Here is a 26,081-nt window from a genome sequence, read left to right as displayed (position 1 = left end):
CACACAGGGGGACAGACTTTAAAATCAGGGTGAAAAATAAATGTCCTCCTGAGAGGAGGGCTGATAGTCGAGTTGAGATTGTTGAATCTCACCAGCAGATGTCAGCGCGGGATCAACAGCAGTGCGCTAATGCGGAGAAGCCTGGAATGGAACGCGTTAATGAATCCTTCTCTTGGACTGACGCACTGAACAAAGATTTGTTTTTGTAATTTAGAAATGATCAGATGAAAATGAGAATTAAACTAGAATATTTGTCTTGTATTTCTGATCATACTTCTGTCAACTCTGCGGCATTTATAGGCCCGTTTACGCACGGTAGAAGCAGAGTGTTCATATTTTGCAATAAAAATAATCAAGCAACAAAAAAAGAGAAAAACATTCCAGAAAATAAAGCTTCCAGCGGGTCGACTTTATCATCTCCGACGGACCTGAAGGCACCCTACTGCTGCAACCCGTCTTCAATGAGACGTTCAGGAACTGCAGGAGAATTGAGGCGCGCGCCACCGGCTGCCATCTGATGCGCGTCTCCGCCTCACCACTCCGAGTGCTCGTTCTCGCTACGGATGCGCGGAACTGGATTGTCTCTCCGTCCCACAGTGTCCCCTGCCTGCCCGACTCTGCACGCAGCCATGGGGGGTGTTCACGCGTAGCAGCCCCCCCCCCCGCGCCGCGACACTTCCATTTACAGCGTCGTGTTTGGGTTGATTCCCGGGAAAAATGGCGACGGGGGCGGGCTGGCAGCCTCCGTACATCACCTCCACCGGCGGCGGCAGCAAATACGCCCCCTCCCCGACGTCCAGCATGTTCCACGACACCGGGACTCTGGCGCTGGAGTACAACCAGGACCTGCACCTGAAGATGAGCAAGAAGATAGCGCAGCTGACCAAGGTGTGATGGGCTGAGTGAGTGACGTCACGGGAGCAGGTTGGATGCTGTTGGATGTGATTCGAGCAGGTTGGATGTTGCTGGATGCGGATTGGATCAGTTTTTCATGTTCAATGCTAATTATTATCTGGTGGCGTTTTTTGATGTTCTTCTCTCTCTTTCGGTCTGTCCCATGAGGGGACGCCACACAAAAACCTTCCCCACTTCACCCTGTCCTTTGCATCGTCCTCCCCAACAGCCACTCTCATGTCCTCCCTCACTACGTCCATGTCTCTTCTCCTGGGTCGTCCTCTAGCCCTGTTCCCTGACAGGTCCCTCCTCAGCATCCTTCTACCGAAATAGTCCCCGTCTCTCCTCTGGACATGTCCAGACCATCAAAGTCTGGTCTCTCTGACCTTGTCTCCAAAACGTCTAACCTTCACTGTCCCTCTCATTGTCTCATTTATAATCCTGTCCAACCTGGTCACTCCCAAGGAGAACCTCAGCATCTTCATCTCCGCCACTTCTAGCTCCAGGAAGCCAGCAGGAAACATGGCGCCAGCTCCGGAGAGAATCTCAACCCAGCAGCAACTTTAGCACAATTCTCATGCCTGCCCTTCATCCTCTCTGACACTCTCCTATCACTAGCACACCTGATGCGTCCCTCCACCCGTTCCAGCCCGTGTTCTTTGCTAATATCTACTCACCATAAGTTGTGGTCTCAGCTTCCGTCCTTCATGTTCACGTTCTTGTCTTTTAATCCATGGTTCTCTGTCTCCATGTGTCGCATCAGTGTTGAAGGCCTCGTTGCCACGTTTGCTAGCTTGTTAGCACACTTTAAGCAGAGCGGACTCGGTGCATAAGTCACCTGTTGATGAAGCCGTGTTTTAAGTATGACTCCTGGGTTGTCTGTTAAAAGAAGCTTTCTGTTCTTGGAGGTCGTCGGCTCCTCTTCTTCCTCCTCAGTTGGCCTTTTCCCCTGCGCAAACACGTTTGTTTTTTTTACTCATATTTGCTAGTTTACAGGTTTGTTTTTTTGAGTAACGTATATCATGACCAAGACGATTCACAGGCGATTGTTATCATATTTGTTACCCCTGCTTTATTTTTTCATACTGAGAGCGGGCAGTTCTTATCACTTTTGGTTGTAACTTTGGAACCATCCAGATCATATCCATCAAACTTCAAATCAAATCAAATCAACACATCCATTCACACATCCCGAGACTGATCTGGTCGAGACCTATTGCAGTTGCTAAATACTTGAGACCGAACTAAACTGTCATGAACAAATGATATCATTACTGTATGTAGTGTCTATAAAGGTGCAGTAGTGTTAGACAGACTCTTTACCTAAGGAGGAAGAGACTGTCAAACTTTAGATTAGGTGGATTTGGTGCCAATGAGGAGGAATTCCTTTTTATTGCCGTTTATGAGGTACGTAATAAAGAGCAGGGGCCCCAGGATAGAGCCCTGGGGCACACCTGTGGTGACTGGAGAGGGATCGGCCATCAATTACTGCAGTTGAGTGAATGCGGTCTTTGAGACACCAAGTGAGGACAGTCGGGTGAGGAGGACAGAGTGTGAGATGATGTCAAGGAGGATGAGGAGGGAGATTAAACCAGAGTCGGCTGCAAGGAGGAGGTTATTGATTGGTTGAGTTTGAGTCGGGCTGATTTGGTGGCGGGAAGTAGGTGGAAACCGGATGGAAATGGCCATCCATCATGGTTTCTGTTGCCACACGCGGCAGGTTTCAGGAACCTGGCTGGAGCGTCCCCGCTCTACGTAGCTCTGCCCTCCTGCTCTGCCCGGACAGGGGCGGGGTCGGCTACTCCAACTCTAGAGACTAAGCTTGATATCTCAACATTTAATTATTCATACTCCTTCCTGGTTTAAAATTAATGATACATGATGACAGCGTCCTGAGGATGTGTGTTCTATGTCCGCTACTATTAACTCGAGGAAATGGCATCACACGTTAATCCCAAACATGCCTCATTTCTGACGCAGTATTTTAAGACTGACACTGCGGAGGATTAGTTATGGAAAGCCAGCTTGGCCTGGAAACACAAGTAGCACTGCGAGGGATCCTCATTCCCTGGAGATGGAGAGACAAAGGAGGTGGAGGGAGGAGGGAAGAGCACAAAGAATAGGAAGTGTGAGAGATGAAAGGACGACTGCGAAGGAGGGAGGGATGAAAGCAGCAGGCACGGCGGCGTCATTAAAATAATCATGTATAATTGAGGGAACGATGGGCATGAAAGTTTCACACTGAGGAAGAGGAGGAGAACATCCACCTTCCTCTGACGGGCACCATGTCAGAGTGGCAGCATCGGGCGAAGGTCCACCACAATAAACCCCAAATCGCTTCTGTTCTAGTTTCATGACTGCAGCAAGCTAACGGATAGAAGGGACATTCTGATTGGCTCATTTCACGTTGAGCCCTAAAGTGTCCGTGACGATGTAAGAAACCACGCGAGAGACCGTCACAGAGCTTCATTCCTATATTCTTATAGCTCACAAGGCTAAACCCAGCTAGCGCGCTACCATTAGTAATATTAGCAACACATTTGAATAGCATATTTCATTAAATAGATGGAGTTCAAAGTGCCTCACCCAAAAAAACACAATGCTAACTAGAAAAGCACTCCGAGCGCAAACCTCCGCCAAGCAGCTCATTCGCCTTCCGTTTGTGTCTCAGTCTGCAAGTCCTTCTGCCTGTGGCGCTGCAGAAGCTGTCAACTCAGATATTCTTATTGCTAGCATTAGCATTTGTAGTTTTATATAGCAGCTCTTTCCGTTGTTATAGGTTATCACCTATACGTTGTAGATCACTGGATGTAGTGTAAATACGTTACCTTCTTGTCATCCAGGTCATGATGATAGTTTGCAGCAGGGTGTGGACGCTCTGACCTCTGACCTCTGACATGTATGAAGGTCGATGCGATTGTGAAGCAGGCAATGAGCGCTTCCTGTCTCATCCTCGCATGTTGTCTCCTCTCTGCAGGTGATTTATGCTCTGAACACCAAGAACGATGAACACGAGGACGAGATCGAGTCTCTGAAAGAAGCTCACGAGGACGAGGTAAGGCTCCATGGAGGCCTGGGGGTGGAGGCCCATTCTGCTGTGGGAGGAGGGCAGCGATCCTGGCTGTCAGTGCTAACCATGCTTAACTGGGTCGTGTGTTCTTTAAGCTGCTCCTCTCGCCTCTAGCAGCAGAACGACGCACCTCAAACTGACATTAGTGAATAAGACAAGAACCGTATGCTCTGAGTACTAGAATGCTGCAGAAATGTCCGTGTGCTGAGTGTGACCGCAGATGTTCACCCGTGGAGTGTGAAGCGTCACAGCCGATTAGTTCTGTTTGATGCTCCACGAGGGTGTCGGCGCAGATGCTGCCAAACAAAAGACAACCTGATGATGGCGTCCTTCGCTTGGAGGCGTGAACAGCTCCTCTGTCGAGTGCTTCTCGTGTGGCGAGCAGCTCTGAGCAGTTCAACACCTCCTATAAGTGTTCAAGTCAGTTCACAGTGGACAGAGTCCGAAGGAACGAAGCTGTTCAGAACCGGAAGCTTTGGTTCCTGCTACCAGGAGGGAGGCGGTAAACGGGGGTAGTCCAGGCCCGGTCATCAATCATGTGCTGAACTTGGTTGTGTCCAAAGTCAACCATTAAATGATTGCTCATCAGGATCAAGAGCCCTGCTGGTACCCGGTGCTCAGGGAGATGGTGGGGATGGTGGAGCCCAGTTAGAACCCAGATGCTGGGGGGGTGATGCGTTGGGAGTTGGGCTGAAGTCTTCAGTGGAGCGTCCTGAGGGGGAAGTGAGGCGAGGGAACCTGTGGGACGATTCCTTGTCCGGCTCCAGGTCTGTCTTTAACTTTAGTCACTGCCTGCGGTCGACCTGCTCGTGGAACGCGAGCAAACATCACACTGGAACGATGTGCAAACGGAGCAGAGCGTGTGTTTAAAACGCCTTTCATTCATTATTCAGTAGATTTCCTGGGCAGGTTAATAGTCTTGGCTTCAGACCAGTTACGATGACTTCCACTGACAACCATGAAGACTGCAGTTTGTGTCAGACTTGATTTCTCCCATCATGCTTCAGGAGAGAACCTTTGTGGCACCGTAGGCGAGGGTGTTGATTGGATTAGTGTTGCGTTCAAGCGTTGAGTTCTCTCCCCTGCCAGGGGCCCTTTCCCGAAGGCAGCATCGATCCTCAGGCTCCTTTTTAAGTTATCCATCCACTCATCCATCCATCCGTCTTACGTCCACGTGCTCTGATGCTGTCTGTTCCGGAGCATGCGTTGCCGGCTGCGAGTTGAATTGCTACATCTCGTTGTTTCAGGTCCAGCACATTGTGACAGAAACCAGAGACAAGATCATGCAGTACAAGAGCAAGATGGCGGACGAGACGGACCTGAGGCGGCGGCTCGCCAGTCTGGAGGAATCGGTGGAGCTTCACGAGCACATGAAGAGACAGGTCATTCAGCGCTGCCGGGCCTCACCTGTGCATTTCCATAGTGGGTCCTAGTTGGGTGTGAGTCCAGCGGTTGAATCGTGAAGTGAACAACCGCTGTGCTGTTTCATTCCCGTCAGGCTTTAGCAGAGTTTGAGATGTACAGACAGAGAATGGAGGATTCCCAGATCTGCACTGAGGCCCAACACACTCAGAGAGTGGTCTCTATGAGCAGGGAGGTAAGGCTTCACACACACACACACACACACACACACACACACACACACACACACAATTCAATTAAATTGTATTTCTATAGCACCGGCTCACAACAGAAAGTTGTCTTAAGGCACTTTACAGGAGTAGCAGGGAAAGACAGAACCCACATGAGTAAGCACTTTGGCAACGGAGGCAAGGAAAAGCTTCCATTTAACAGGCAGAAACCTTGGACAGAACCTACAGCTCATATCTTACCTTTTCTCTGTCTCTCTCTCCTTCTCAACCCAGCTGGTCAAGACAGATGGCCGCCCACTATGAGAGATTCTGTCCAAGGTTTCTGCCTAATATAAGGAAGTTTTTCCTTGCCTCTGTCACCAAAGTGCTTGCTCTTGTGGGTCAAGTTGGGTTGCGTCTTTCCCTGCTATACTTGTAAAGTGCCTTCAGATAACTTTCTGTTATGATCTGGCGCCATAAATATGAGGCTATGGAAGGCAACTCCAGAAGCTAACTCAAGGCTAGTTGCACAGGTGAGCATCAAATGTGGCATCTATCAAGGAGATGCTCTATCAGAGACTCGCCAAGAGTGGCGTTCGGGTACCCGATCCACAGTGCAACGGCCCTCTGGTTCAAAAACATGCACAGCAACGACAATTTAGAACCTTTTGATGATCCAGATCACCATGTGGACGGTGTAAATTCAATTCATTTTTACTTGTATAGCACTAGATCACAACAGAAAGTTACCTCAAGCGCTTTACATGAGGCCTCACATTCACCCATTCACCCATTCACACTCCAGTGGGTGACTGCCGCCATGCAAGGTGCTGCCAGACCCACCGGGAGCAATATCGGGTTCAGTGTCTTGCCCAAGGACAGTCAGGGTGGGATTCGAACCACCAATTTACTGATCAGTGGATGACCCACTCTACCGACCGAGCCATAATGATACATAAATGAATGATATTGCATTTCAGGACATCTTATTCTATTTAAACCAACCTTTTTCCTGCCACGGACCGGTTTCATGGCGGCCAATTCTTTTGTGGACGGGGGGGGGAATTAAATAATAAAAGAGGAATATAATCTTACCAATAAACTTTATATTATTCACTTGCAATAACTATTAAACAAGTATTACACCAGTTTCTACTCACCATTAGTTGTGGTCTCAATAATTGCTTCTGTCCTTCATGTTCACGTTTTTTGTTTCATAAATTCCACATTCTTGTCTTTTAATTCAGGGTTCTTGGTCTCTATGTGCCGACGCAGTTTTGAACCCTTCACTGCCTCGTTAACGAAGCAAGGCAGCTGTAGACAAACCCGTGTTTTAAGTCTGACTCATGGTTTGTCTGTTAAAATAAGTTTTATTTTCTTCTTCCTCCTCAGTCGGACTTTTCCCATTCGCAAAGAAGCTCTCCAAATACATTTTTCTGTTTGTTTTTATTAATTCTCACTAGTTTACGGCTGTTTTTTAGTAACGTATCAAGCCGACCAAGAAAATTCACAGGCGAACGTTATGTTGGAGAAAATCCGGTCGTTTTTCAAAATAAAATTGATACAACGGAAATTGTATACATTAGTTATTCTAATGCAACAAATGCCTCACGGCCCGGTACCGGGCAGCTGAAAGGGATCCGGTGGCCCGGTTCTTCATCTACGCTGGTCGTGTTCTGCCACTGCCTTCACACTGTCCATCCTCAGCATGGAGCCGTCTGATGGCATCACGTCCCCATGTCACCTTTTTGTTGTCTCTTTTTCAACCTCATGTCATTCCAGGTTCATTCACGTAGCTGCAAACACGCGGAGGGGCAGAAGAGAGTATGAACATCTAGCCTTTTTCAAGAGATGCTGTGAGCATTTAGCTTAGCACAAGGGACAGACTCTGATTGGCTCTGACACATAAACGACCCAAAGGGACGAGAACATATTTCGTGGTTCCAATAGGTGGAGGAGATGCGTCGGGATTTTGAGGAGAAGCTGCGGGCGTTCAGCCAGACTCAGGCCCAGTTTGAGGTGGATAAGCGGCGAGTGCTGGAGGAGCTGAGGACCAGCCACCGCCAGGAGGTGGAGGAACTCCTCAACAACCAGCAAAACCAGAGCGCCAGCTCCACTGAGGACCAGGAGAAACTGGCTGAACTCCATCGACAAGAGGTGGGATAAGAGAGACAAGGAAGGATGAATGGGCCGCTAAAGGATGGGCTAATTGCTGAGTCAGCTTTTTATAAACCTGCAGAGGTCAAATCTGGGTCTTTGCTGCATGTCACCCTTACGTTACTCCCATTTTTTTAATCCCTCTCTCAACCGTTGACTTCCCGACATTTACCAAAAGCACTCGTTGAAACCCGGCCGCTGCTCTGTGCAGGTCGAGTCGCTGATGGAGAGCGTGGAGGCGCTCACAAAGGATAAGGTTCGCCTGGTGGAGGAGTTTGAGACCAAGCTGGCCAAGGCGCAGGAGTGTTACGAGCGGGAGCTGGAAGCCATGAGGAGAACCCACCAGCTCACCACAGAGAACCTGCTGGCCTGGAAGAGGACGGAGGTAAAACCGCCGCGCCACGCCCAAAGCGGTTCTAAGAACTCTTAGCTCCACCCAGGCTCATTTGGCTGGCGTAGGTTCGGTCCACTCGGTTGATCACTGGCGCCGAAAGCCTCGTGTCTTTCTGTTTGTCCAAACGTCTCCTGGTGTGAAGGTGGAGCTTCGGAAGGAGTTCCAGGCGCAAGAGGCGGCCCTCCAGCGCTCGCTGTCCAAGCTGAGGAGCGAGCTCCAGAAGGCCTACGAGGAGGCCCGGGAGAACCGGGACAAGACCAACAGGCTGCAGACGTCCCTGGCCAACGCTGAGGGAACGATCAGGGTGTGTATGTGTGTGTGTGTAATTTACATCCAAAGCAAAGTTGGAGTGGAGGGATTCATGAGGAAGCACGGACCTCCGGTCTGCTCTGAGCAGCTGCGTTGGCTCTGACTCGAGCTGATTGTGAGCACATCTGTGTGCACCACATGCAGAACCTGCACAAGCAGCTGGAGGAGGCCGTCCAGGATGGCGAGATCTGGGTGATGCAGCTGAAGGACACCGAGTATGAGCTGGAGGGCAGCAGAGAGCGCGTCCAGCAGCAGGCGACGGAAATCCTCCACAAAGCTAGTAAGACCTGCTCCTCGTCATTCACTAGAGCACGCACACACACACACACACACATTGTACACGCTGATCTGCCTGCTGATGGATACTGATCAAATATAATCATCAATAATTCGGTAGAGAGGCGGCTGTTACTCGTCCGGGTGGAAACTGCTCTGTCAATTGGATTTGACTGTTCCCAGGTCAGATTGGCTCCTTGCAGGCCACGCAGATGTCCCACGAGGCCACCATCAGGAACCTGGACCAGGAGCAGAGTCGACTGAAGGAGAAGATGGGCAGGCTGGAGGAGGCGAGGGAGGCTCTGCTCAACCAGAGCCAGGCCTCCAGCGAGCAGCACAAGCAGCACGTCCTCAAACTGGAGCAGGTAGGGTTGAGCCCGCCAGTGATAACCGGTCCGGAGCCACACATTCAAGCCTTGGTCTGTCCTCAGTCTCTACGGGAGGAGCACCAGGGCTATGAGAAGGAGCTTTGCAGGCTGAGGGGACACTATGAGGAGGAGATGCTTCGCTTTAAGGAGGCGCAGGTCAGAGCGCTGGAGGAGCTGGAAGAGAAGCACCAGGCGATGAGCGAGGAGGCCCATCAGGAGAAGGAGGAGGAGAAGGAACTGCTGACGGTGGTATGTCCCCTGAAACAAAGCAAAGTGTTCGCAATTTGACTAAATGATGAGTTAAATGATTGTTCTGAGCATCAGTCGGAGCTCATCGGTGGATTTAATCTGTCTGTGGATCACTGTGTTAGAAATATGTGTGTTTTCTGATCGCATCCTTAAGGAAGCAGGAAGGACAGATCACACAGCACCTGCATTATCACAATTACCCATAGGTGGCAGTGTCTCAGACCAACCTCCACGTGGAGTTTTAAACCAATCTGGATCCTTAATGATGGGATGACCCGTTATTATCTTCCACCGTACGTGTCCCGGTCTCCAAATTGAATCAAGTCTTTGACCCAGATTAAATTCACCAGTTTGAGCCAGTCAGCAGGACGATGAGTTTCTGAAACAATTACTGTCGAGTTGTTTAATGGTTTGAGCATCGCTAATCTCGATCAACCAGATGAGACGGCAGAAGGGCAGAAGTCTGGCTCTGAGGAAAAGACAGGGGGCGGAGCTAGAAGTGGTGGAGATGAAGAATCTGAGGTTCTCCTTGGGAGTGACCGGGTTGGATTAGAAATGAGACAATAAGAGCCTCTTAATATTCTCTGCTTGCCAGCCGTGACACGCCTGCCTTACGTTGCCGACCCGTCCGGCTCCGGAGGCCCTTCGGATCGTCTCTCTGCAGAACAAAGAGCTGCCAGACTTTGTGCTGAACATTCACACTGGAAGCTTCTTCTCAACCGTCACAGTCTTATTTCAGGGTTGTTTTTTTTGTAATGAAGGCATCGCCCTCTTTTCCCCCTCCTCACCAGAAAATGAGTCAGGAGTTTGAGATCAAGCGTTTGTCGCTGGAGGAGCGGCGAGACCTCGTTCAGCAGCAGCTGGACAACTTGAAAGAGGAGCTCTCCGCCAAGCTCAATATGTCCAGCCAGGAGGTGAGAACACGCCCCATGTGATGGCCGTCTTGATGATGACAGGGAGGATGAAGACGAGACTGCTGCTGGTCTCTCCAGGTGTCCCACCTCCAGGAGCTGGTGAGGGAGAGGGAGCAGAACTTGGGCTCGGCTCAGACGCAGATCGCCTGTCTGAGGGAGACTCAGGACAAACTCAAGATAGAACTCGATGCCACGAGATCCCGGGTCCGAGAGACGAGCAACCTGCTGACTGACCTTCAGGTGAGGAGAACTATTCAGTCTCCATTTTATGGTGTCTTGTAAATATCCGGAACCATCAGGAACCAGCTTCTTGTTAAGCTTCTCATAAATTATCACTAACATAAAAATATATTCTCGTCAATTAGTTATTTACACAGAAACAAGAATCTGTAAAAAAAAAAAAAAAAAAGTTGGTGTTTTTTAATAATAAATTAAAAAAACAACTCAAAGTCAAAAGGAGAGCAAACTTATTTGTGGATGATTCATGAAATGATATTTTATGATTTAGCTGTAAGGAAATATAAAGCACCATTAAATCACAAGGACACAAAGAGGTACCTGGATAAGGTCAGCATATTTAGAATGCAGTAAAATCTTATAAATCTCTGAAATGCTGAGTTTATCATATATTAACTAGAAAAGCACTCAGAGAGCACAGACCTCCGTCAAGCAGCTCATTCCCCTCCTAATTGGATTTAAACCGTCCACAAGGTGATCTGGATCGTCATCCAAATGTTCTAGATTGTTCTTGGTATCTTTATACACCAACCATGAAAAGTCAAAGTGAATCGGAGTTGCTGTGTATTTTTAACAGATTTTTGAATCCGTAAATGGGGTATTCAATGATAGAATTAAATATTTTTTATGACTCCATTCTGGATCTGAAATGTGGTGGTGAGATAGAGGCCCCCCACCCTACACGACTGTGTCGAATTCTATAAATATTGGTCAATAATCAACCGAGAAATTGAGGAACAAATGTTGAAGCTCCATTGACATTTTCAAAGTGATCCAGAATCCAGGATCTCTTCTGGACCATCACCAAAATTATCATCTGTTCCTGGTAACATTCCCAACGTATCCTGAAAATTTCTTCCAGATCCATCCAGAACCTTTTGAGTTATCTTCCTAGAAAACGGACGGACAGACATGTAGACAAATTTCGGCGATTACATAACCTCCGCCTCGCCTCGGCAGAGGTCATTATTCTGACTAGATTTTGTGTGCTATGACCTACAGTGACTCTGACATATCTATATAGGCAGTGGCATCATTATGAAACTTACCTCTCAATAAGACAAAGGTCTTATTGCGAGGTAAGCACCTCTACTGGGAGAGTTGTCGTTGTGAGACAGAGCTATTAAGACCTATTAAAATGTCTACAGGTGAAAACACCTGACCTGTCCAATCATGAAACAAAGGGTTCTGTGAAATACGACCAATTTAGCAGTTCATTAAAGAACGACACTGAATTTCATGCGTCAGCAAATTAAACCACTGGCTGATTATTATTGGCTCTTGCTTGCTCCAATAGTGATTCATTGTTTTGTTTGGTTTGTTTATTCCAAATATGCAAATAGCACAAAGCTTCTCAATGGCGACTTAACAGATTCTTTACACAACATAATATAGAAATGAAGTTGACGAAGCGGAAACAAAATGCAGAAAAGAAAATACATAATATATTTGAAGAGGAGTAAGAAGAATTTGTCTAAATACAATTGTAGCTTGGTGTTGCCATTTTTAACAAATGCTTGCGTCCATTCTTAGGAGGAGATTGAGACCCAGAGACAGCAACACGAGGCCAGGGTGATGTCCATCAGAACCGAGGAGAAGCAGAAAATGGACAAAATGGCAGACGACTTGGACCAGAAATGGAGAGATGCTCTGCGGTAAGGAAGTATCTCCGCATCCGTCTTCATTGTCAGCCTGTCTCCCTCTCTCTGTCTTCTAATTGATCATTGTCCCCTGTCTCCACTTCTGCGTAGGGAGGAGGTCCGCCTGCTAAAGGAGGAGCTGTCTGAGGAGTACGACGCAGACAAGCAGGCATCGCTGACTCAGCTGTCCCAGCAGAAGGAACTGGAGATGATGGCGTCAAGAGAGGGCTGGCAGAGGAAGGTGGAGGACCTCCTGGAGCAGGTCCCACACTCATTTAATACGTGCAGTTACACAGAGGCGGAGAATCCATCTTAAAACAGATCCAACCAGAGAGTCCGGTTTGTCCTCGATCGATAAGAAGTACAATCTCGTTGATCACATCCGCACACCCGCAGCGTAATGATTTACACCATGTATTAAACAGTTACTACGACTACTGTACTTTCGGCTTGTCCCATCAGGGGTCGTCACAATTCATATTTAAGAGTATCTATTTTGCACCATTTCTTGTGGGGTTTTAAATACGATCAAGTACAGTCCAGCCGTGACAGGTTGTCTCAGGTTGGCGACCCCTGCTCTAGAACGTCTGTCTTCTGTTGAGCGGAAGTCTTTAAAGGTCCCATATTTTAATCTTTCTCTTTGGTCAAACCAGCAAACAGATGCTGCCGGACAGCGTCCGTCATTTCTGTCTCAAACCGCTCTAAACCCGGAAGCAAAAGTACGTTCATAGCGAGCACGCGCGCATGCATGTTACCATGGTAACCCGTGAGGGATGTTTTTAGCACACAATAAAACATTTTTGGCCATTTTCGCCGGAACATTACCACAAAAAGTAGACTTTATCCACAGGCCGAATGGAAACGGAGGTTTAACAGAAGGAATTTACTGAGTCTGAAGTCTCTGACTGAGGGAAGGGCGGGTGGACGAGTCCTTATCTACGACGGCCCCGTTGTCATTAGCAAGACGAGGAGGAATGGCGCACGGAGGGACATTGACGTTGAGGATGCTATTGGCTGTTTACGTTGCGTAACAAGATGGCTGCTCTGCCCTGTGGCGTGAACGCCAGCATCTGTTTGTGTCTCTCTGGATAGATCTCCCTCCTCAAGCAGTCCCTGGAGCTCCAGCTGTCTCAATCCCAGGCGGCCCTGCAGCAGCTGCAGTCTCAGTTCAACCAGGAGAGGGAGCTGCTGAGTCAACAGCTGAAAGGTACGGTGGCGACGACGCAAAGGTCTAATGGCTCTTTCATTTTGCCTGACGCTGATAGCTCATTTTCTGAAATGAATCTTTTTGCTTTTACTCAGCATTTTGAATTGTTCTCCAAAAATGAATTCCTGTCCTAGAGTCCACGGTCTCCCATTCTCCGTGTCTTTTGTCCTGTGAGACTGCATGAGCTGCCTTGGACTTGTTTGTGTCTCTGCAGAGATGCAGAGAGAGCATCAGAGGAGGGAGCATCGTTTGCAGGAGGCTCACTGCTGTGCCCTGAGCACCATGGAGGAGGCCCGACAGCACCAGATCAGGGTGTGTCTGGGTTTAGCCCCCACTTTGGCTGATGGTTAGACATAACCATGACATGACAATGAGTTTGTAGTGGTTCCTTATAAATTACAGATCAGAGCCGACCCCAAGAAGTCTAAATAAAACAGGAAGTGATGTAGAAAATTCACAATCGTAAGACCAACATGAGAAAAACAAAGGAAACCCCCGAAGAGCTTTATCCCCGTAGATGTATCTAGTCTCTCGGAACTGAAGAAGGCTCTTTGATGAGAGGTGAAACGTCTTCGGTCAAACTCGATTAAGTCCAGTTGACTCTTCTTGTTTTGCTCTTCGTGAAACTTTTGCCGACTTTTCACTTTATTGTTCCAACATGAGGGGGCGCTGTCTGTGGGAGCTGCGAGCCTGCTTTTTCGTCGGATGTATTTACGGTAACTGTGAGCAGCTCCTCTAGTTCTGTGACGCAGTGCATTATGGGGCTCGTAGTGTTCGTCAGAAGAGTTCACTCAGAGAATGAGTGGATTTAATGTGCTTCCTGTGTGGGTTACATTTAGCAGCATCTCAATGGTTGTCCTCTCCCTCCATCCTTTCCTACTCTCCTGCCCCTTACCAGGCCTTGGAGGAGCGTCTGAAACAGGAGCAGAGGGAGGAGGTTCACGCCCTGAAGGAGGCCCACAGGAGGACCTTAGAAATCCTGAGGCGGCAGTCCGAACAGGAGCTGGAGACGCTGCGTTTTGAATTGGAGGATGAAGGGAAAGCGAAGCTGGGTAAAGGATCAAACTCAAATGAAGAAGGGCTATTTTATATATCACATCCGCCATCATGTTCAGTCTAACAGGGGCTGTGCGTCTGTTTGGCAGCATCTCTTCGTGCAGAGCTGAACCACCTCCACGCCACGGCCGTAGAACACCTGAAGCAGATCCACCTCAAAGAAAACGGTGCTGCCAAAAGAGAGCTGGAGAACTCGCTGGAGCTCAGCCACAAGCAGGTGAGACTTCATCCCCTTCTGCTTTGTGACCTCGCTGTCATCCTCCACTGACATGTGTGTCATGTGCCGTGCACATTCAGGAACAAGAGCTCCTCACGCGCATGTCAGACCTTCAATCGGAGGTGTGTTGCCGTAGCAACCGCATCACGGATCTGGACCATGAAATCCACTCGCTGAACGAGACCATTGACACTCTGACCAGAGAGCTGGAGCTCAAGGGCAAAGAGGTGCTGCGGGTCCGCAGTGAGGCCAACCAGCATATAAGGTGTCGAGACCGACTTTATAATAAGGTTCTCTGAAATGTGTTGGAAACATTTTGGATGCTTTTCTAACTCTGGGCATTGATCCAACCTCCTGTCCCGGTCAGTGTCATGGATTGACTAGCAGTGTTTGTGTAATCGTGTTACAGCGCTAAGTTATGCCTGAAAGCAAAACCTCTGTGAGGAAACGATTCCACCCGTAATCCTCTGTACCAGTGGTCCCCAACCACCGGTCCGCGGCCCGCTACCGGTCCGTGAGGCATTTGATACCGGGCCGCACAGAAAGAATAACTAATTTATGCAATTTCCGTTGTATCGATTATTAGCGTCTAAAAGGTGTTTTATTTTGAAAAACGACTGCGAATTTTCTTGGTCACGTGATACGTTACTAAAAACACAGCCGTGAACTAGTGAAAATTACTTTAAAAAAAACAAACAAACGTCTTTGGAGAGCTTCTTTGCTAATGGGAAAGTCCAACTGAAGAGGAAGGAGAGGTGCCGACGACCTCCGAGAAAATAAAACGTCTTTTAACAGACAAACAGATATACAGACTTGAAACACGGGTTTATCTACAGCTGGCTTCGTTAAAGAGGCAATGAAGGGATCAAAACTGCGTCGGCACATAGAGACCAAGAACCTGGATTAAAAAACAAGAATGTGGAATTTATGAAACAAAAAACGTGAACATGAAGGACAGAAGCAATTATTGAGACCACAACTAATGGTGAGTAGATATCGGTGTAATACTTGTTTAACAGTTATTGCAAGTGAATAACATAAAGTTTATATGTAAGATTATATTCCTCTTTTTTAAATTTAATTACCCCCCTCGGTCCGCGAAAAAATTGCCCGGCAAGAAACCGGTCCGTGGCAGGAAAAGGTCGGGGACCACTGCTCTGTACGACACTTTATTAGGGAGGTGCCAGATCGGAAGTGGCTCAGCAGCAACTGCCTACGTTAGCAGACTGGAATCCATGACGTGTTGGTGATGTCATCGGGCGAGTCTTCCTGCCTTCTGAGGAACCCTGTGAGCGAATCAGGCAACAGAGTCCTAGTTCAGCTGTTTAGAATAGTACAGAGGTTATTTCGAGGTGGAAGGATGTCTCTGGTGCGTCATCTGCAAAGAGTCGCCTTCAGAAGCAAGAACGATAGTCAAGGTGCGCTGATGCTTTCTTTAGCCTGTGTCCTACACTTCCCATGATCCCATTCGGCATTATGCGCCATATGCTTGGACAATACCGACAGACCAGGAGCTTTGACATGAACTGCAGAGCCAGCTGTAGTACGAGTCCTGTTTGGTTGCTATGTGAAGCACAGCCACGACTATGAAGCACGGTTTAATGCATTTAAATACTGATCCCTATCAGTAAACAAGGTGTGTTTGGGAAGATTGTCAGTAATGGCGTCCTCCACTGTGTCTATGACCTCCAATGATATTTCGTCGTTACCCATCAGCGGTTGTTGTTTATTTGTGCTGCAGGGCACATGAGCAAGACCTCTCAAAGAGGCATGAGAGGGATCTGGGGGAGCTCAGCATCATCCATCACAGAGAAACACAGATCATGCTGGCGGACTTCAACAAGGCCCAAGAGGTCCTGAGAGACAAGATTTCTGCTCTACAAATACTGTAAGAGTCCTGCTGCTCCTTCACTTTTCCACTCTTTCGTCCTCTCTGTCTATTTCTTCTGATATGAACAGAATGCAGCTCTGCTGTCACTGGATCGGCGCCCACCTTTCTTCTTTGCTTTTGTTTTGTGAGCCCAGGTTGGAGGGGACAGAGGAGAAGTTAAGACACAGAGAGAGCCGACCTGAAGACCTGCATATCATCGCAGATCTCAGGGAGATGGTTACAGAAAGAGAGGCGCTTGTCAAGAAGCTGGTGGTGAGTGGGCTGTTGTGGCTGGTCAGCTCTTTCATCAACCACTGGGTCACGGTTTAGTATGAGCAGAAGAATCCACATTAAGGACCAACATGTGGACATCTCAGGAAGCAGTACAGGAAAGTGAGCAGGAAACAGGAAAAGATTTCAAAAGAACTCCGAAAGAAAATGAAACGACGGACAACTTGTCATTAAGACATAGTCAGCAGGGGGTGCCATCAAAGCAGGGTCTCTCCGGGTTCTCCGGCTTCCTCCCACCACCAAAAACATGCAAATTAGGTGAATTGGTGACACTAAATTGCCCATAGGTGTGTGTGTGACCCTGCGGTGAACTGGCGGCTTGTCCAGGGTGTACTCCGCCTCTAGCCCGTTGACTGCTGGGATAGTCATTCAAGTGTTCCGGGTTTATGGGTCTTCTCAGTAGATATGGCGGTCCGGTCATTGACTGTCTCTTGGCTCATGGCATGTCTCTCAACCATGAATAAAGTCATCACAGAGCACTGAAGGAACAGTCAGGGCCACATGGAAGACAGATTCCAGACTCTGAAACATCTTCATCCGGCATTTGGAAGACAGGGGCCAATTCAGGCACTGCCTCTGTCTCCATCCTTCTGATCAAATGTATTTCCACCAACAGTCTTTTTAGCTTTTAAATAAGGCTTCTGAGGGCTTGTTCATTCAACAAAGTCACTGTGATTGGTTTGCAGACTTGAATACTGAGTAATACTTTATACTCGTAGTATTTAGGAGAGACAATTTGACGCAGGGGTGGAATATCTACAAATGTACTCTGTGTTATAGGATGACAAGAAGTTCTTCCAGTTGGAGTTGGTCAACAGAGAGACGGGCTTCAACAAAGTCTTCAACTCCAGCGCCAACGTTGGCGTTATCAACCCTCTCATCAAGGTAAGGTACCCAAACGCCCTGTTGGTATGAGGGATCATTTGGGTGATCATGGCATCTCCAGTTCTTGAAACTCATACAGCACTCAGTTGAATCAATTAAATTTTATTTCTATAGCGCCAGATCACAACAGAAAGTTATCTCAAGGATTAGCAGGGAAAGACCTGCAGAGAAAGACAGAACCCAACTTGACCCACAAGAGGAAGCACTTTGGCAATGGAGGCAAGGAAAAACTTCCCTTTAACAGGCAGAAACCTTGGACAGAACCTAAGGCTCATGGTGGATTGCCATCTGGGTGCCATCAAAGCTCCTGAGCCTCTGGCTTATTGACCACAGCACCGTGTCATGGGTTCTCTTGATCGTCTTCCCCATTAGCTGAGGATGCATGCCTTGGATTTCTTGCTTCAGTTGGTATAATCTAGTACCAAGGCATCCATTATACCCACAATTGTACAGTTGTCCAACATTATTTACTTACCAACCAAGGTTCTTGATCATTATAGGGACTGTCTCTAAGGTCGCCAACAGAGGCGCAGTGGCTTCATGACAAAATGCCGATTTAGGTTTAAATGCCATACATTATGTCATCACTACATGAGGCCTGAGTAAAAGTAAACTTTGAGCGCCATAAATATTAAAATAATGCCAGTAAGCAACACCTGTTGTTTTTTTAAATCATGTAATTAAATGAAGCCTAATGGGTAGCACAGGGAGTCCAGTTAGCAAGAGCTAGCATTGCACTGTACTGCAGCTTGTCAGCACATACAAGTATTTGGGTATATGGCTTGATAGCGCATTGACCTTTGACACCCACATTAATGCAGTGCTTGCTAAAGTTAAATCTGGAGTTGGTTTTCTGCAGTGCTTTAATTGGGCCGGTACGCCCCGGTATGGATTTCCGGGCCCAGCGTCTCTTTGACCTGTTGCCCTCTGGATGGTGCTACAGGTCACTCAAACTCTCACAGTTTCTTCCCCTGGGCCATGCAAACCCTCAACAACAATTAAAAACCATCCACTTCACAATCGAGACTTATTCTAAAACTCTGTGATTACCGCGATAACGATGCAACTACCTCAATAACTGTATAATTTGTCACTACGCACCTTCATTACCATCATACTTGAGTTTTTATGGGTTGTGTCTATTTGTATTTTTTTGACTTGACCTGTAGTGCACTGTGCAGAGCCTATTTAATTTCATTACACTGTGTGTAGTGCTATTCTATTATATTCTATTTTATTTATATAGCACCAGATCACAACAGAAAGTTATCTCAAGGCACTGATGTAAGGGATGCTCAGAGACGGGACGAGATCTCTGTCTCCTGGTCCTGACTCTGGATTGTGAGGGTTTGGGTTGGTTGTCGGGGCAGGGTCTTGGAGGCAACAGTCTGCCAGATTTCTAAAAATTAGAGCTGCACCAATCATCCAAAAGGCTTCTTCAGTTCTAAGTGAGCGAGTCCAGATACTTATACTCCTGTTGGGGCAGAAAACAAACAAAGGAGCTGAACCACCAGGACATTAAGACTTATCAGGAGTCAGTAACATTCATAAGGTGAAGGGTTGTTGTCCCCCAAACTCAGAAGAGCTGTTACAGTATGTTGAGCTGCACCCAGGTTTTGGGGACAGAGGTCAATAGTGCATTCTATATTGCTCTTGATCCCCCTCCTCTATTCTGAGATGGTTTCTCCGGTTTGACAAAAATGTCTTCTTTAACTCCTCTGTCAAACCATCGGTTGTTCCTGGCTAAAACCTGGACATTACTGTCCTCAAAAGGAGTGTCCTGTGTCTTTCGGGTGCATGTGGACTGCTGAGTCTGCCCTGATGAGTTGTCTCTCCTGTGTTGAGCCAAACGCTTGTGGAGCGGTTCTTCGGTCCCTGCATTCTTCACTGCACTGGACAGCGTATGCTACACTGCTCTGCTTGTGTCTGGGTGTTTTGTCTTTTGGGTGGACCAGCATCTTTCTCGGGGTGTTGTCAGGTTTGAAGTGTATGGGAATCTTGTGTTTACTGAAAATTCTCTCAGAAAAAGCAGCGATGTAGGGGATGACAACGGGTGGATGAGATTTGCCCTGAATATCTTGAGTGTCTGGATGTGTTGACGCAACTCTGTATTGTCGCATTGAGGACAGGGACAGTGTCTCTGTATTGGCAGACCAGGGTGATGCCCCCCCTGTTTAAGGAGGGGGACCAGAGGTTTGCACCAACTACAGGCTGATCACACTCCTCAGCCTCCCGGGGAAAGTCTTTCCAGGGTACTGTACAGTAGGATTAGACCGATAGTCGAACAGGAGGAACAATGCGCTTTTCATCCAGGTTGTGGAACACGGGGCAGCTATACACGTCCCATCTGGTACTCGAGGGTTCATAGGAGTTCACCCAAGCAGTTCACATGTGTTTTGTGGATTTGCAGGAGGCATTCAGCCTCCATCCACATGTCACAAAAGAAGGCAAGAGGGGTGGAAGAGGTGGTGGAGGTAGTGCCAGGTGGACAGTTTCAGCGCTTTACTCCCCTTCCCCACAGTTCTTTCCAAAGACTTCTAGAAAAGCCATGCCACTGTTCAGCCTTCTTCCTCTTTCTCCTCTTCCTCAGCATTCTCCTCCTCCTTCTTCTTCTCATCCTCATCATCCCATGCCAAGCCTTGCTCTTCCTCATCCTCCTCATCCTCAGGAAGCCCTGCTAGAGCATCAGGGCCTGCAAATCTTTAGGTGAGAACTATGTGACTTCATGATCCTCTCAGTTCACCTTCACGTCCACTAATCACAGGAATGCCTTATGTTCACTGCCCCCTTTTCACCTCACTTATTGGTTTTCCCTCACCGCTCTCCCCCACACCTGGAGAAGGGCTCCGCCAAGGAAGTTATGGTTTTGTTGTCATCTGTCTGTCTATTTGTCTGTCTGACGGACTGTTAGTAAAATAACTCCAAACAATTACGGATGGATCTTGATTAAATTTTCAGGAAACTTTGGGAATGTTACCAGGAACAGATGATAACATTTTGGTGATGATCCAGAAGAGATCCTGGATTACTTTGAATTTTTTGTTAAAATTACAGTAAATGCAGCTTCAAAATTTGTCCTCAATATCTCGGTTGATTATTGGCCAATGTTTATGAAATTTGATACAGTCGTGTAGGTTTGAAAATCTATCTTACCGGCGAATTTCATCCGGATCGGATCCGGATTGCAGATGTTATCGAGATAATTCAATAAATGGGGTACACTTGCGTTTTGGCCTGCTGTGTATTTAATATTAGAGACAGAGATTTCTAACAAGCGTCGTCTTATAGCTAAGACCCTTGATTGTCTCAGCTATAAGACGACGCTTGTTTATGGTTATGTTTTTGATAGCGTTTGTTAGTCTGTCTGGAGGCAATGTGGGTGAAACAGGAACAGGAATACGGAAAACTTGCTGGATGGATCTGAAAAAAATCTGAAGATGTCTTATTCTGACTTAGATCCCATTCAATTTTGAGAAAGATCTGGATACCCATTGGAATAGAAAACAATTTGGATTTTCCCTTTTACTTATAATGGAGGCTTAAAAAAAAGAATTATATCTTGTAAAATATGCATTCGAGTCACTCACCAAAAATCACAGTCATAAAGGGGTCCGATATGAACTATCATGCAAAATGTCTTCTGGATCTATCCAGGATAAACACTGGAACATGGCACTGGATGGACTGTACGCAGTTTAATACTCCAGTTTGGTTTCAGTCAAGTCTCTTTGTGGAGTCTTGGAAAAAACAGTAAGAATATTTGCCTCATAATAATGAACTATCCTCAGCATCCTTCTGCTGATATAGTCCCTCTGGATGTGTCCAAACCATTGAAGTCTGGGATCTCTGACCTTGTCTCCAAAATTTCTAACCTTCACCATCCCTCTTATTGCCTCATATCTAATCCTATCCAACCTGTTCATTCCCAGGGAGAACCTCAGCATTTTCATCTCCTCCACTTCTAGCTCCGCCTCCTGTCTTTTCCTTAGACACTGTCTCTAAGCCGTCCATCATGGCTGTCCTCACCACTGTCTTGTAGTCCTTTCCCTTCATCCTCATTGGCACTCTCCTATCACAGAGCACACCTGATACTTTCCTCCACCTGTTCCAGCCTGGATGCACACGATTCTTCACCTCCTTTCCACATTCTCTCCATCACTCTGCTCTGTTGACCCGAGGTACCTGAAGTCCTCGACCTTCTTTATGTCTATTCCTTCACTTCACTGTCCCCCCTGGGACCTTCTCATTTACACACATGGACTCTGTTTTACTGCTGCTCACCTTCATTCCTCTCTTTTCTAGAGCAGACCTCCACTTCTCTAGATTCTCCTCTACCTGCTCCCCCTGCATCCACAATGTCATCTGCAAACATCATATTCCAAGGAGCTTCCTGTTCCACCTCATCTGTTAGTCTATCCATCACCATGGCAAACAAAAAGGGCTCAGAGCTGATCCCTGTTGCATCCCACCGCTACATTAAACTCTCCTGTTACTCCTACTGCACACTTCACTGCTGTCATACAACTGTCATACGTCCTCTGCTACTCCAGACTTCCTTATGCAGTACCACAGTTCCTCTCTATGTCTCTCTATTGCCCCTACAATGCTTCTACAGCTACCTCTCCTAGACACTTTCATACCTCCACAGGTATGTCATCCAGGCCAACTGCCTTCCTATTCTTTATCCTCTTTATTGTGGCGTATAAATTAAAAGTAATCCAAAGTCGACGGGGTTAAAACATTGAAGACGCGCACGCAGTACGTTGCACAGGCCTTGACAGATTTATTTTGCTCCAGATCCAGACTTACTTTGGCTGTTGCATTGGTTGACATTAAATACCTCATTGCGCCAGTGCAATCTTTTGTTGTTTCCGTCACATCTGGTGTATCATGCTTATCCTGCGGTCCTGCGTTTTACGATCATGCGGTCAACAAAAGGTTTCTCCCCACGCTCACCCCACCACCGTTCCAAGGCCACACACACTGACACCGCACAGGTGAGCGCACACAAATAAAACCTCCACTCCGGCTGTGCCACGCCCCAATCACCGTGGCGTGGGTGCGCACACACCCAGCACGCGCACATACAACTACACCTGCGCACACAACACAAAACTCAATTATACGGTAGAAACCACCAAAACCTTGTATGGCTCTTACACTCGTCATTGCTTTTCTGACTTTGTCATCTGTTCTGCCTTAGTCGTCTTCATCTTCTTCACCACTAGCTGATGAACATTGTTAACCCGGGGCCTCGGCCGATGCGGTATTACTTTCATATTTAAAGTTGATTGCATGTCCAATTTTGACAAAGTTTTACGCCGAATCCCATTCTTGCCCCAACCATCTGCATTTATCCGGCTTGGGACCGGCTCAATGGAGAGACTGACTGTGCTATGCTAGCTCCTGCTACGCATGCTACCTATGAGGCTGCATCCAATGAATCTAATCATGCTACAAAAGTTCAGGGTCAGTTGAGCAGAAGATTAAATCCCTTTTTGAATCATTATGCCTCAGCAGCTCTTTTCTTATTTTCTACTACACTAGACTCGATGCTGTTTTCAACATAACTCTCAGAATGTGGCAGTCCTTGGCATCATCCATCAGCTTCTGAAGCAAAGACGCCACAAAATCAGGCCTAACAGGACTGCGGGCTCCGAGACACAGTCATTGATTTAAGAGTTCTGCAGGAATGTAAAACTTAAAAATGTGAGCCCTTAAGAAGCTTTTTTGCTTCTTTACACACAGGCAAATACAGGTTTGTCAAACTACGCCCTAAGGGTCAACTGCAGACGGTCTAATAAAAAGAGGATGGATTTTGGTCCGTATTGTAAAACAGCAACCACTGCTGGTTAACACCATAGCCAATCGTCGTTGGGCAGCTAGCAACTGGAGCTAGCACAATGTTGCTGGAATTGGGATTTGTTGAGGCAGTTTTCGCTCTATCAACCATTTGCATTTGTGTAAACTCGTCACTAGTGGCAACAAAAGAAATGGCCCAGAAGACTTTAGGAGCATGTGAAGATGTTTAAAGGAGATGGATCTACATCTCGTGTTGTGCGTGTGTGTTGTGTGTATTTGCAGCAGTGTGCTTGAGGTGATGCATGAACTCGCTTTGCAGGCTTCATTTCGTTTCATGACACGAGTGTCCCTCTGGTTTGCAGGCCTGTCTTTTCAGTGACAGAATCCGGCCAGTCTGTTATCATAGCTGTCGTGACATAATTCAATCAGCCCTGACACGATGTTCCTGCCTTTGAGAAAGAGGAGCTGTTCTCTGCCACCTCCTGAAGTGATGCAGAAGAGGAAGAGACTTTGATCAGACCTGACAGAAATGTTGTGAAATGATTCTCTGAAGAGTCGTCAGCTTCTATCTTTACCTAAAGTTGCTTCTGAGTCGCCATGCACACCCAGAAAACAACGTCTCTAAAGTCTGAGTCTCAAAATTCTGAACACCAAGATGACCCAAAACGATCTCAGCGTCCTCCTTGTCTAAGAAAGCCAACTCAATCCTGACCTGCATCCTCTAGCATCACCGATCAGCATCACCGATCAGCATCACCGATCAGCATCACCGATCAGCATCACCAATCAGCATCAAATTGTTTCTTGTGGTCCTTCATTTAAGAGTTTGGCCTTGTGGTCTGTGGTGTCACATGCAGGACCAACGTCCACCTGTATCTGAGCCTTGCCTGGTTCAATCCTCACATGTTCTTATCAAGACGTCTCTGTGGGTTAATTAAAAATGGATCATGGCTTGCAGTTGGGTCACAGGCCATAGTTTGGACACCTCTGGTTCAAGTTGCTGATTTAAGTTTGTTTTATTTATTTTATCTTATTGTCACATAATACTTCTTTGCATTTGGGTCATTACTGCATGTGTGAGTTTAATAGCTTGATACATGCACCTGCTTTCATTGATTTGTTCAGTTGGGCTTTGGGAAAGGTATTTTTAAATTAACTTATTACAGATGCAAAAGGAAAATATTTAAACAAGTCATCGAGCAAAACAGGAACAGAAAAATTCCCAAGTAATCACTGGGAATGTGAGGAAACAGGCAGGAACTTTGATATGAAGACACACAGGAGGGGAAAGACAGGGTAACCAACACAACAGGGTACACAGGAAGTACAAAAAACACACAGGAGGGGAAAGACAGGGTAACCAACACAACGGGGTACACAGGAAGTACAAAAACACACAGGAGGGGAAAGACGGGAGTAACCAGCACAACAGGGTACACAGGAAGTACAAAAACACACAGGAGGGGAAAGACGGGAGTAACCAGCACAACGGGGTACACAGGAAGTACAAAAACACACAGGAGGGGAAAGACGGGAGTAACCAGCACAACAGGGTACACAGGAAGTACAAAAACACACAGGAGGGGAAAGACGGGAGTAACCAGCACAACGGGGTACACAGGAAGTACAAAAACACACAGGAGGGGAAAGACGGGAGTAACGAGCACAACAGGGTACACAGGAAGTACAAAAAACACACAGGAGGGGAAAGACGGGAGTAACCAGCACAACGGGGTACACAGGAAGTACAAAAACACACAGGAGGGGAAAGACGGGAGTAACGAGCACAACGGGGTACACAGGAAGTACAAAAAACACACAGGAGGGGAAAGACAGGGTAACCAACACAACAGGGTACACAGGAAGTACAAAAAACACACAGGAGGGGAAAGACAGGGTAACCAACACAACGGGGTACACAGGAAGTACAAAAACACACAGGAGGGGAAAGACGGGAGTAACCAGCACAACGGGGTACACAGGAAGTACAAAAACACACAGGAGGGGAAAGACGGGAGTAACGAGCACAACAGGGTACACAGGAAGTACAAAAAACACACAGGAGAGGAAAGACAGGGTAACCAGCACAACGGGGTACACAGGAAGTACAAAAACACACAGGAGGGGAAAGACGGGAGTAACGAGCACAACAGGGTACACAGGAAGTACAAAAAACACACAGGAGGGGAAAGACGGGAGTAACGAGCACAACAGGGTACACAGGAAGTACAAAAACACACAGGAGGGGAAAGACGGGAGTAACGAGCACAACAGGGTACAACACTGACTGTACTTACTGTATCTGTCTGTCTGCTGGGTCGTCGGTTTAACACGTGACTGTCTCTCCTCCTTCAGCCTTCCTGAGGCCAACGACACGACGGCGTCCGACCTGAGGAGGAAGGAGGAAGGACAAGAAATCGTTTCTAAAGAAGAGGAGCTGTACTCCCAGTACTTCTCTTTCTGACCTGCAAAAAACTATTTTGTAATTTATTAATTTTTTTAAGTAATGGGACAGAAAGCTAAAGTTAGACGGCAGCCTGTCAACCGCAGCATTCCCATCTCTGTGATCGGATACTTGGGCTTAGCGGGATTAAGTCAAAAGTCACATGACCTGACCTCACAGGAAGCAGATTAATTCACGCAAAAAAAGTAATTCTCTCAAACAAGTAATGAC

At 47.2% G+C, this 26,081-nt stretch overlaps 1 protein-coding gene across 1 annotated transcript; it reads left to right on the top strand.

Moving 5' to 3' along the window:
• The first annotated feature begins 717 nt into the window (after positions 1-717).
• Positions 718-25,871, top strand: fam184aa (family with sequence similarity 184 member Aa). The gene is made up of 23 exons (XM_068756220.1): positions 718-888; positions 3,872-3,949; positions 5,212-5,346; positions 5,463-5,561; positions 7,486-7,692; positions 7,904-8,077; positions 8,229-8,390; positions 8,540-8,675; positions 8,855-9,036; positions 9,103-9,288; positions 10,080-10,202; positions 10,281-10,442; positions 11,973-12,094; positions 12,191-12,341; positions 13,172-13,286; positions 13,501-13,598; positions 14,185-14,338; positions 14,432-14,559; positions 14,640-14,824; positions 16,301-16,447; positions 16,585-16,702; positions 17,501-17,610; positions 25,763-25,871. Exons 1-23 carry the CDS (start codon positions 718-720, stop codon positions 25,869-25,871), a joined length of 3,252 nt encoding a protein of 1,083 aa, XP_068612321.1.
• The last annotated feature ends 210 nt before the right edge of the window (positions 25,872-26,081 follow it).

Source organism: Brachionichthys hirsutus, chromosome 24 (genome assembly GCF_040956055.1).
Source record: "Brachionichthys hirsutus isolate HB-005 chromosome 24, CSIRO-AGI_Bhir_v1, whole genome shotgun sequence".
Classification (NCBI taxonomy): domain Eukaryota; kingdom Metazoa; phylum Chordata; class Actinopteri; order Lophiiformes; family Brachionichthyidae; genus Brachionichthys; species Brachionichthys hirsutus.
The sequence above is the reverse complement of the archived record's forward strand: the minus strand, read 5'-3'. Positions and strand labels throughout refer to the sequence as shown.